Source organism: Aricia agestis, chromosome 18 (assembly GCF_905147365.1).
Source record: "Aricia agestis chromosome 18, ilAriAges1.1, whole genome shotgun sequence".
Classification (NCBI taxonomy): Eukaryota; Metazoa; Arthropoda; class Insecta; order Lepidoptera; family Lycaenidae; genus Aricia; species Aricia agestis.
Window position 1 is genome coordinate 10186760 of NC_056423.1, and position 12453 is coordinate 10199212.

Below are 12453 nucleotides of genomic sequence, written 5' to 3' on the forward strand. Positions count from 1 at the left end.
AATTGAACTAAGCGAGAATGTACATGATCGCACTCGGGCAAGGGGCTCTCGCACGAGACTCTCGCCCGAGAGCTCTCGGCGAGAGTGTACAGCCGACATTAAGTTCGTACGCCTATCAGGCACTTTAGAAAAAGTTACCCTACGGCTACGGCATTTTTATTCTTAATATGGCACTCGGATTTTTAACTATGGCCAGTGTCAAGTAAAATATGGCGGGGAAAATAAATTTGTAAAAAGATTACAAAAAAAGTCCTTTTTGCAGATTATCGTCAAGTCGAAAGTCTAGTAAAAGGTAAAAGTCTAAAAAAAGTAGTCAGTAAAGCCAACGACATATACTACGTTACAGTCAACGAGTCAAGTCAGTTGTTTTAGTAAAGTGGTAGATCCTTTACTAAAACTTTCGATGGAGTTTTGGAAGGAACACATAATGGCACGTTTCTTGAAGTTGTATCACTTGCCCACAATTGTGCACGACATCGAATATTTATTGGTTAATATTCTACCATAGGCCTGGAGATACTGACACAAAATTCTTGGTCATTTGTACCAGTGTGGCGGTTTTACAGGGGTATCATTACGTAAAGGCAAAAAGGAAAATGATGTCTGATTGACAAATGACAAATTAAAATAATTAACGCCCACGCGTTTGGGCTGCCAGTGCGAGCGCTATGAATCATAGCGCTCGCACTGGCAGCCCAAACGCGTAGGCGTTAATCGAACGTGTCGGATAAATAACGAGTATCGAACGATTTGTTCCACAAAAATACTTGTATTTTCAGATAGTCGAAAAAAAATAAGTAGACGAAAGCGTAATGCCATACTGGTCGGGTGCGGCCATAAAGTTAATATACCTAGCGGAATAAAGAAACAAAGGCCTGAGCAAGAGAGATGTGACTATCAGTAACACTGCGTGGTAAAAAGAGACGTGTGATACATGACAGCTGCACTATTTTTTTTTGACGTCCAGTCGGCACGTGCCGCACGTTGATAATTTAATCTCATAGAATTCATGTTCAATTTCACACAGATGAAAACCAATTTTGGTTACGTTTGACAGCTCGAGATTGTTGCTCTATTCCGCTAGGTATATTAACTTTATGGGTGCGGCTTACAGCCCGCCATACCGACGCGAATACGTTAATTTTAATAAAAGAATTGAACCATTTGTACCAGGCTAATTTTTGCATAGCTAATCATCGTCGAGTAGCCATTCACGAAAATCACCTTGCCATACTTTTCCGCCAGGTCCCAATGGCCGCTATTTATTAAAGTACTCTGTGGGCCGCCATACCAAAAGCCGTGTTCGTTTCATTAGTCGTGTAACGTGTTCGTTTCGTTTTTCAATGCACATTGCGCATGCGCGAAGTTAAAAATTAGTGTCAGTGTCCATACTATTTTCCGGCTTCTTCTTCTTCTTCTTTTGGCGTAAGCCTCCCCATTTAGGATATTTTCCGGCTTAAATCTCTTCCGAACAATTTTCAAATTCAAAATTGCGAACATTGACAAATTTGACAGATAAGTGAAACAAAAGATACGAAAAATCATTTACACAAAAGAGACAGTTCTATTTTTAAACGTCGAATCGTATCGCTGTCTCTTTCTTCGCCTGAGATATGACGAAAATTTGATTTTTCCAGATTGTTCGAAAAAATAATTGAAAATGTAAATAATCGAGGTATTTATTGCAATCAAGACATGTGGTAAGAGATTCCATGTGTTTTGTTTACTTTCGAGTCATAATTGGTACATTTTCGAAACACGCACGACGTATTTTCAATTTATTTATGTAAGACAAGACGTGGCACGTTCGTGACTGCGCTCGATGCAGACTAAACAACAGACGGCCCAATTGGGCCGTATTTGAATCTTCACAACGCGCGCGGTAGTAACATATCTGCTTTGAGTTTTTCATCATTGTTATTATAGTACCTATTTTATTGAACACTAGCTGTTGCCCGCGACTTCGTCCGCGTGGACTTTAGTTTATAGCGCGCGGTGTTAATAAAATTGGTGTCAAAAGCTTTTTAAAACCCTGGTACCCCTTAAATCAAAATACCCAAAACAGCCGTGTAATGTGCACATAATATGATTTTTTTAAATTAAACTTTTTTATACCTTTTAAAGCTTATTTAGCGTTACACAACTTAGCTGCATAATGCATTACACAACTTTAGCTTTGCCCAATAGCCAATACCCATAGGCCATAAACTATTTAGTAATACTAAAATATTAACTCAACATGGTACCACCTCTTATAGAAATACATATGAGCAAGCGATAGCGCGATCTAGGCGACTATTGGCGCCATCTGTTCCAGTTTTTGGAACTAACTTAATTTGAACAAATTTACGCATAAACACCCCCTTACAACCCCTTTTTCCAGTAAGAAGTAGCCTATGTCCTTTCTCAGGCTTTAGACTATCTGTGTACAAAATTTCATTACAATCGGTTCCGTAGTTTTGGCGTGTAAGCGAGACAGACAGACAGACAGACAGACAGAGATACTTTCGCATTTATAATATTAGTATAGATGACACTCAATTATGAAGTTGACAGTCAGCTGCCAAACTGCGAAAAAATGAAACGAACACGGCTAGTACTGCAAAGGTGTAATTTTTTTTTCGCCAAACGATTCGAATTTCGAAATTCGAAAAGAAAAAAGGGATGACCACAGATTATGGATATAGGTAGAAGGTAGATCGCTTCAATTCTAACCTCAAACCTGCGGGGCTTAAAATGGTCACATTTAGCAATTCCTCGCAATCAATTCAGCAAATGAATTGTCAAAACTGTCAAACTGACAAATGTCAAATCAGTACAAAAATTCAGAAATGAATTGCAAGCAGATTTGCATTTTGCGATTTTAGAAAAATGAATCATATTATGATTAATATTATGATTCTTCAAAGCGACCATTTTAGCCCTGCCGTGATCTAATCTAAAGTGGCCCATTCACTATCCTGCATTGCAGTCCGCCGTGCAGACTGCAGTCCGCCGGCTTATGCAGGATAGGGAATGGGCCCTTAAACTATTGAGATACTATTACTCTAAGGGTCCCCGCAGACTTACAATTTAAAGTTGGCCGACTATCGTAAAAATCACAGAAATAGATCAAGATAGAAGCGCCATGCCACTCCAATTTGTATTAACACGAGCGTATGGCGCTTCTATCTTGATCTATCTCTGTGGTTTGTACGATAGTCGGCCAACTTAAAATTGTAAGTCTGCGGGGATCCTAACCTTACGCAATCTGTGATCTCAAAGGACCCATTCACGGCAGGACTGCACGGCAGTCCTGCAGTGAATGGGCCTCACTGATTGGTTCACACTCGGTGTTGCCGGCCGGAAACACCGAGTGAATGGGCCTTTTAACCCTGTTCGTTTCGTTTTTCAACGCACATTGCGTATGCGCAAAGTAAAAAATTAGTGTCAGTGTGAGTGTCATCAGTCATGTTCTAAAATCTAACAGAAATTGTTAGTATTTTATTCTACATATTGTGGAGCATGTTTTTTGACGGAGTTACTTTTCCTTAGTTTTAATTATTTGTAGATTTTATTGGTATTTTAGAACATGACACTCAGTTATGAAGTTGACAGTCAGCTGTCAAACTGCGAAAAAATGAAACGAACACGGCTATAGTCGTGTTCGTTTCGTTTATGGAGTGTAGATGGAGGAGAACTATCTCTGTAGGTATGTAAAAAGTGTCCGCTGAAATGCGTTAAATTAGGGTGGCGCTACAGTAGCAACAGGGTAAATTTTAAATCATTTAGCAGCTTTTATTTCAGCTATTTTAGGTTATATTTTAATATACTTCAATTTATATTTTGCCACCAACGCGCAACGACTACATTCATTCCATACCCTTTGCTGCAGCTAGCGCCACTCTTGAAGGATTTTTCAACTGTTATTTACTGCGTACAGCTGGACACTTTTTCAAATATCCCCCATATAAGATAGTTCTCCTCCATCTACCCTCCATACTCTACAGTTCGACAACTGACAATGCTTTATTTGAACGTGGGTGACATTGACGGGAGCGCTGCTGGTAAAAGAGAACTGAACGCTTCTATTCTATTATAGAAAAACGTCATTTTTGACATATTGTGTTTGATAGTTCTCCTTTACCAGCAGCGCTCCCGTCAATGTCACCCACGTTCAAAATCTTCAAATTTAAAATATCATAAATTCACCGTACATACCCTTGTTTGTTCATTTTAAGGCAGAGTCACAGAATATATATTAGTAGTACCAACAGAATTCCCACTAGCGAAACCAGTTTAAAGAAATAACGACTCATGCTACGATACTATAAAGTTCAAATTCCGACCGCGCAGTGCTAGGTGCCAACAATTATATTTACCTACATATCCGCTCCCTTTCTATCGCATAACTCGTACCTTTTCTGACGAAATCAAGGTTTTCGCCTTTTCGAAAACAAAATATTTTTTAATTACTATTGGTACGAATAGCAAACCTTTTTATAGTAATATAAAATTTTAGTAATCCAACCTATATTTTATAGTAGTTTTATATATATTCGATTATTAGTGCAGGAAACTTTTACAATTTAAACATAGTACCTTGTGTTTATTTCTGTGTAGTTTGTGTTTCTTCGTATGAAATTGGTTTATTTGGTATGTTTGTATAGTTTTTATTTACTTTTTGTATTAAAAACCTGATTCAAATACATATTTTATTGGCCTTTTTAATTGTTCATTTTTATAAGATTTATAACGATTTTGTCAAAGCGGTTAAATCAGTATCATGAATTAAATTCCTCTATAATCAGTAAACAGTAAATACGCGACGAAAAATCTTGCGCGTGCGTCACCACTCACCGCTCGCTTGTGAGTCCCTATTCCCTAAGGCCCCATCCCCACTCGCGCGCGAATCGCGCGCGACGTCGCGAAATTTCCGCGAAACGTGAGTGTGGATCCGGTTCGCATATTTTTCGCACTTCGCGGCTGGTTCCCCGACCGCATCCACACTCGCGCGCGAACCGTGCGCGACGCCGCGGCGCCGCGAAATTCCTGTGAAGCATGAGTGAGAGATCCGATTCGCATATGTTTCGCACTTCGCGGCCCTGGCTTCGTTCCCCGATTGTTGTCGGTTTTCTGTCCCGCGACAAAGAGATTTTTATTAAATCTTTATTTTAATAAGGGCTTTTGCCATACAAGACATGCCAGCATTGTTTAGTGAACAGAATATAATTAATCCTACTTTATACTTTATTACTTTATATATTTTATTTACTTTATAATATTATAAAGGCGAAAGTTTGTGTGGATGTATGGATGTTTTTTTTTATGAAATAAGGGGGCAAACGAGCAAACGGGTCACCTGATGGAAAGCAACTTCCGTCGCCCATGGACACTCGCAGCATCAGAAGAGCTGCAGGTGCGTTGCCGGCCTTTTAAGAGAGAATAGGGTAATAGGGGAGGGTATGGATGGGAAGGGAAGGGAATAGGGGGTGGGTAGGGAAGGAAATAAGGTAGGGGATTGGGCCTCCGGTAAACTCACTCACTCGGCGAAACACAGCGCAAGCGCTGTTTCACGCCGGTTTTCTGTGAGAACGTGGTATTTCTCCGGTCGAGCCGGCCCATTCGTGCCGAAGCATGGCTCTCCCACGTATGGATGTTTGTTACTCTTTCACGCAAAAACTACTGAATGTATCTGAATAAAACTTTACAATAATATAGCATATACATCAGAATAACACATATGCTACAATTTTAACTGACTTTCAAAATGGGGGAGGGGTTATGTTCGTTTTTTATATTCAACGATTACTCCGCCGTTTGTGAACCGATTTTCAAAATTTTTCTTTTGGCGTACAGAGTGTCATCCCAATTTGGTACTATACTCACAAAAGTGGTGATCTAATGCTGGGAGCCATGACAAATGGAGGGAACTCCTTAAAATTTATATGGAAACATGTGGTGACTTCGGTTTCGTGGGAAGTAGTCTAAGCATATGCAATCAACAAGTAAGATTTTGCACCAAGGTATACCATGATTAGATTGGGAAGGTGCTGAGAGAACTCCTTTGCATTGCTTTAAGAACATATATATATATATATATATATATATATATATATATATATATATATATATATATATATATATATATATATATATATATATATATATATATATATAATATATAAAGTAAATAAAGTATATAAAGAATAATAATAAAATAAAGTATTACGAAGACCATACAACTGTACATTTCACTCTGGCAAATAAATGATATTATTTTTATTAAAGTGGGATTAATTATATTCTGTTCACTAAACAATTCTGGCATGTCTTGTATGGCAAAAGCCCTTATTAAAATAAAGATTTTCAAAAAATCTCTTTGTCGCGGGACAGAAAACCGACAACAATCGGGGAACCTGCCGCGAAGTGCGAAAAATATGCGAATCGGATCCACACTCACGTTTCGCGGAAATTCCGCGGCGTCGCGCGCGAGTGGGGATGGGCCCTGACATTGGCGATTCACAAAGGAGCCATAAATAAAAAGAAGAAGAAGAAGAAGCCTTGTCGAACTGTACTTATTATACCGTACCTTACCGTACCTATTCAGTATTCTGTGGATCTAAAATTCTAAATTCTAACCTCAAAAGTCAAACTAAAAAATACAAGGATTAGGTATCATAAATTATTTTATAAATTTTGTACAACATCTTTAAATTTTGATGTGGAATTTTCGTCATTAGTCATGGCGTCCTCTTTAGAAGAAAAAATTTTGAACGTGCAAGATGTAACAGATTCTGAGGCATTTGACGAAGTGTTGATATATTTGGATCAGATTCAAATGCAAGACGAAGAGTTCATGGAGGTAAATAATTGTTTATGAATTACTATTTTGCTAAATGTATAACTCTCACAATGATCTCATTCATGTCACGAATATTTCAGAAACTGTTAGCGAGACGAGACGATATGGTTATTTCATGGGAACTACCATGGTATCAGAAATCTAATTGTCTCACGAAAAAAGTGTTCGATAATGAACTACTTGAAGAGGCAGATCAAAAGGAAGCATTTCGCACAGATGCTGTATCATCAGATGAAAGTAACAAAATTGACAATAATTGGCAAAAATTACGAAAGGTAACTATTACATATTGATTAAAATTTTCTTTTTAAACCCATCAATCCCCAAGCAGCACCCGGCTATTGCAAAACAATTTAATATCTATTGTCTGTGATTCCCACGATTGAGGTATTAAATGGCAAACAACTTGGGCCAACTAAGAATCACACTCAAGTCCTACATGGGTATGCTGCTGGAATCGCTTCACACTGTCCACTGAACTAAATAAACATCTGCATTAGTCCAACTTGATTCAATAATATTTTTCTGTATTTAAGGCCCTATACTGAAACTTACAACTGATTGTTAAATATGTAAGTGCAAAATGAAGTATGTTTTACATTTTTTGTTTTTTTAGTTGTTTAACTTACCAGATACACCAATTTGCCTCGCTCGATGGAAGAACATCAGTAAGTCCAGAAATCCAAGAACAGCAGAGGAGTGCGCTCGTAGGTTTGTCATCTCTTTTCTGGCACAGGGACTAGAGAGAAATCTGCATCAGGTGTACAGACATTTTGTAGTCCGGTACGGTTATCACACCAAAGGGCATTATACACCTTACGAGGAGAAAATCATGCAGATATGTTTATACCATATGCCCAAGAATCCTGTGCCTATTATATCACTTATCCTAGGGAGAGATCCTAGAGGCATTTATAAAAGATTGCAGCAGAATGATAAAGGTGAAATGTTTATAATATTCTTTACTTTTAGTTCTTTTAAACGATAAATGAGTCTGTCAGAAACTTTCTTAGGCCCATATTTTTGGTCAGTACTTAAGAAGCGCCTCGGCCTCAAGACAAGTTTCAGGCTCTGTGATTGGTTGGCTGTCAAAATTTGGACCAATCACAGAGGCGAACCTAGAGGCTTAGAGGCCGAGGCGCTTCTTAAGTACTGACCAAAAATACGGGCCTTTATCTTCTAACTTATGTAAATATTAAATAATATTACTGCTGCACTCAAAGACATTTTTACATAGGTAACTGAAAGTTGTTCAATGCCTAAAGTCAAATAATAGGGATGATGACAAGGTCAAAGATTAGCGAATTTTGTTAATAAAATAAAGAAATCACGGTAAAAAATAAGTGTTCCCAAAATTTCAGCTTGATAGCATTTGTATTTTTTTTGTTATGCGCCTTCAAAGTTGGATATTCAAGTCGAATTTTTTTCAATTAAATTTCTTAATATTTGTATACAATTCGATAACTTATGCGATTAAAAGCAACTTTTGTTATGAAACCACTTTCATAAACGCAATATTTAATATACCTGTCGAACAAAGTTGTCTCCCGATGCGTACAAACTACGAAAGACTGACGTCATACTTTCGTAGCACTTTGTATGGAGCGTTTCGGGCAGGTCTTTTTTATGAAATATTTGAATTGTCATATCTTGGTGAATTTTTAAGCTATCAGAGTCATTCTTTTAACGATGTTTCTATTTTTTAAGTGTCTTTCAATTACCGATAAAAAAAAAAAATTGTCATCATGCCTATTATCATTAAATGTCACAAACAAGTTTGTTTGATGCACTAGAAAATATACTTGATAGACAAGAACACAACTTTTTTTTGCGTATCCATAACAGCTATTTTAATCAGAGTGAGAGAAGCGAGCCCTAGTGTATCCCACAACCTGTACATTTTGTGGTACACTTTACAGAAAAACTATCACCCCTATTTGATTTGTGCTTTAACATAGTAATCTTTATTTATATATCATTAGTCAGCCAAGGTTTTTATAATTATGTAGATTTGTTATCATCAGTCAGTCAAGGTGTGATGATGTGAGCCCTCGCAAAGCTCGGTTTTTAGCTAATTTGTAGGTGGAATTGTGTGTGTAATTTTAATTTATTAAACTAATTTCAGAACCTTTAAAATTTGATAGAAGAAAATGGACGCTGCCTTTGTCAACACAGTTTTTGAAATTATTGATGAAACACACCGGTTTGCCTTTGAAAAAATTGAAGAATAAAACATTTGACCGGTCATTGTGGTACAAATTACAGGATGAAATGCAGTATAGTTACATCAATCTGCAGTACCATTGGTACTATACACTGCATGCACAGTTGTTTGTCAAACGTGATGTCAAAAGGAATAGGTTGCGGAAAAAAATATTTAAAAGGTATGTCATTTTGTACAAGATGTAACAGAATAATGTTAACATACTTTAGGATGGATGTGTCCTATTTCTTTTAAGTTAGAGTGTAGCTACAATAAACCTAAATTTCTTTTTAAATTATTGCAGGTTGGCGAAAATGCCATATAAAGTTTGGAGTGATATCCGTTGGAAGGAAATGGTGAAATTCTATAGAGATGGATTCACACAAATATTTTTGTATAGACAATGCTATCATGTGGTTAGGAAAACGGAAAATTTTATTAGAAAACCACTATCAGAACTCATACCAATTGCTCTTAAACATATTAAAACTTTACAAAGCAAAAGGTTACAAACATTAATTTTAAATGAAAATGAGGAATTGGAAGAATGTATTTATAGTGAAAAAGATATAGAAGTATGACTTATAAACTCTATTTATTTTCCAGTATAAAATTGGTTTCCTAATTATAACTATTTCATAAAAAAATACTTGGGCAGTGTTCAAGTATTTAGTATCACCAGAATTATAAAACCGCTACTCAGGGTATTTTTAAAGAGATAAGACAAAACTTGAAGGTTTTGAAGGTGTAAAATTAAAAGTCTTCAAAAATTGTGTTAAGTAAATACTTGATCGCTGTAGTCACAGCTTACAGTACCGCGCTTACGGCTCGCCGACCGCTTGCTGACGTGGAATCCAAATGGGTCGTTTGCAACCAGCTCGGTCGAGCAGGGAAGTGGGCATTTTAAGAATGTAAACGACACTAGCACTGCCACTCGTCATGCACTTTCGCTGCTCGAGGTGTTAGTGTGAACGCTCATTCGCGTCGTTACTGCTACAGAAGTATTCAAGGAAATATATCTAGTAGCATGAGGAGCAACGGGAGTGGCTAAATGTAAACATTTACGGGGTCAGAGGTGATTGACGACCTTTGCCGCAGAAACGAGGACGCGTAAGCGTGGTTACGAAGAGCCGTAAGCGCTGTTACGATTCTAATATGGCTGCTTTGCAGACGGGAGTTTCATACAAAGAATACTAAAAACCCGAGGCGACACAGAATCTGTGATACAAACTGTTTTTGAGTTGATATGTGTGCTGTAATGTAAACCTAACAACTACAGATATATATTATCTGGTGTTATAACACCACAGTCAGTAATGTGTTGAACTATATTATAGTTTATATTGTGTGGGTCACATACAAAATTCTTTTGGTATATTGTTATGCCTCCCTGCGATTTGCGAAGTCTCTGTCACTCAAGTCACAGCAGCTGCATAACAAAGGCCTATCCTGGATGTTTTCCAGCATTCAATGTAATTTGACCATGCAACTATGAGATGAGAGATCACAATATATTCATTGTAAATCCCATCCAACTTGGAACTTTCTATAAGGTCACTAAGCAACTTTGGAGAAAATTATACGGCAATTGCAAATCTTTGTAAATGATAAAATTTGTATACCACACCAATATGTTGGGGCAAGTATTTGCAATAGTTTTTAAACAATACAAGTCTTGCTCATTCATAACACCCCTTTTTAGGATAAGTTCATTGTTTTTACTTTGTAATAATTTGTTAGTGTCTTCCTGTATTTGATTTTCTTCAAGCCATTGGAATTCGATTTCATCAAATCTCCAGTCGTTCAGGTAATCGGGGACTGCTGCTAATTCATTATGCTCATCTGAAAAACAAATAGACACTCACACACCTCACTAGAAGTCACCACTGTCACTAGTAAGTAGTAGTTCTGTTCTGCCATAGTCCACATAATATACTTAAGCAACAGTAGTTAGTACAACTTCATCTATACAATATGCATAAAATTATAAATAGAAATAAATTTTCAATGTTAGTGTCGCTAAAACTCGAGAACGGCTGAACCACGGGCTGAACCGATTTACTTATAGTCTTGAAACACTTGTGGTAGACAAAGGAAGGTCTTTATTAGGAGGAAAAAGATAGTTCACCGGGTCATCTTGTGTTTTATAAAGTAGCCTGTATCAGTGCTGAGTGCACTACTATCTGTTCTGGGACTAAACAATGTAGTTATTTTTAAGGAAAACCTGTAAATTCTAATTTAATTAGCCAAAGAAATTCAAGAAAAATTCCTACATCTGAAAAGGCTAGTACCGCTATTGCTGGCTATGGCTAATCTATATTTCCCACGGACAATAGAAATTGCTTTCAATCCACCTGCCTACTTGCTTCCCCAATTCAAAATTATTAAATGATAAAAAAAATAAAAACTTAATTGATTTAAATTTTAAATAAAAAAGAGTTAAGTAAGTACTTACTTAATTATCAAAAACAAAAAAAATTTATTAAAGAAAAAATACACTTACCTGGGAATTCGTCATCACTGTCAAGTGTATTAAGAATGACTTTATTTCTCATTTTTTCCTCTTTTGTTCATTAAACTTTGATGATGATGTCATAAAATTAACGTGTTTAGTTGAAATCTAGAAAACGCAAATACTTATGTGTATTTTAAATTAAAGTACACCTCCAATATATTTTATGTAGGTACCTACCTAGTCTACTATATTATAGCAGTTGCAAGTTACTTGTTTCATAATGATACAATTATACTCTGTTTAATTTTTACATTTTATTCAATGATTTACTTGTACTGAAGTTGGACATACTTATTTGTATTAAGTATATGAGCTCTCTTTGGCGCAATTTGTAAGTTATAAGTAGGTACCTAACATCTTGTGTGATAGTAAAAGAATTATATTTTAGAAAGTGAGGTTTCGTTAGTGTATTGCTTACCTTACAAAAAAGTTTAGAATCGTCACTGAGGTAATAGTAATATGATACTTACTTATTGGCTAGTCTATGTAAAGTTCAAGTAGGTACGGTAGGTAACTAGGTAGGTAGGTACCTACTTTTTACTGAGAAATCGGAAACCATTCGGAAACCAAATAACAACATAACAATCAACGGCTAAGAGGGATATTAGATTATCATATATATTGGATCCGAGATCATCGAGTCAATGATATTGTTTAATGTAATATAGACTTATTATGATTCATTTCTTCCTTGATCATAGATTTTTTTTTTTGTTAATTCGTCCCGGTCGGGACAGGCAAAGGGAGCGTTGCCCATACAGCCATTTCTATGTTTTCTCTATTTAATGAATGATAGTGAAGGCCGAAGCCAATTCTTTTATATTAACCATCTGAAATAGAGTTTTCATCAGGCCGAAGCCAATTCTTTGATATAAATAATATGAATAATAA

The 12453-nt window shown here is 36.5% G+C and overlaps 1 protein-coding gene across 3 annotated transcripts; it reads left to right on the plus strand.

Annotated features, from left to right (window-relative positions):
- The first annotated feature begins 6600 nt into the window (after positions 1-6600).
- On the plus strand, positions 6601-10149 carry LOC121735885. Of its 3 annotated transcripts, XM_042126865.1 has the most exons (5): positions 6601-6844; positions 6925-7119; positions 7461-7785; positions 8970-9228; positions 9352-10149. In XM_042126865.1, the coding sequence occupies exons 1-5, from the start codon at positions 6725-6727 to the stop codon at positions 9626-9628; spliced, it is 1176 nt and encodes a 391-aa protein (XP_041982799.1). In that variant the 5' UTR covers positions 6601-6724; the 3' UTR covers positions 9629-10149. The 3 variants fall into 3 exon arrangements, with proteins under 3 accessions (XP_041982799.1, XP_041982801.1, XP_041982800.1); XM_042126867.1 differs by lacking the exon at positions 9352-10149 and having other exon boundaries at positions 7461-7555; positions 8970-9119; XM_042126866.1 differs by lacking the exon at positions 9352-10149 and having other exon boundaries at positions 7461-7604; positions 8970-9047.
- Positions 10150-12453: the final 2304 nt, after the last annotated feature.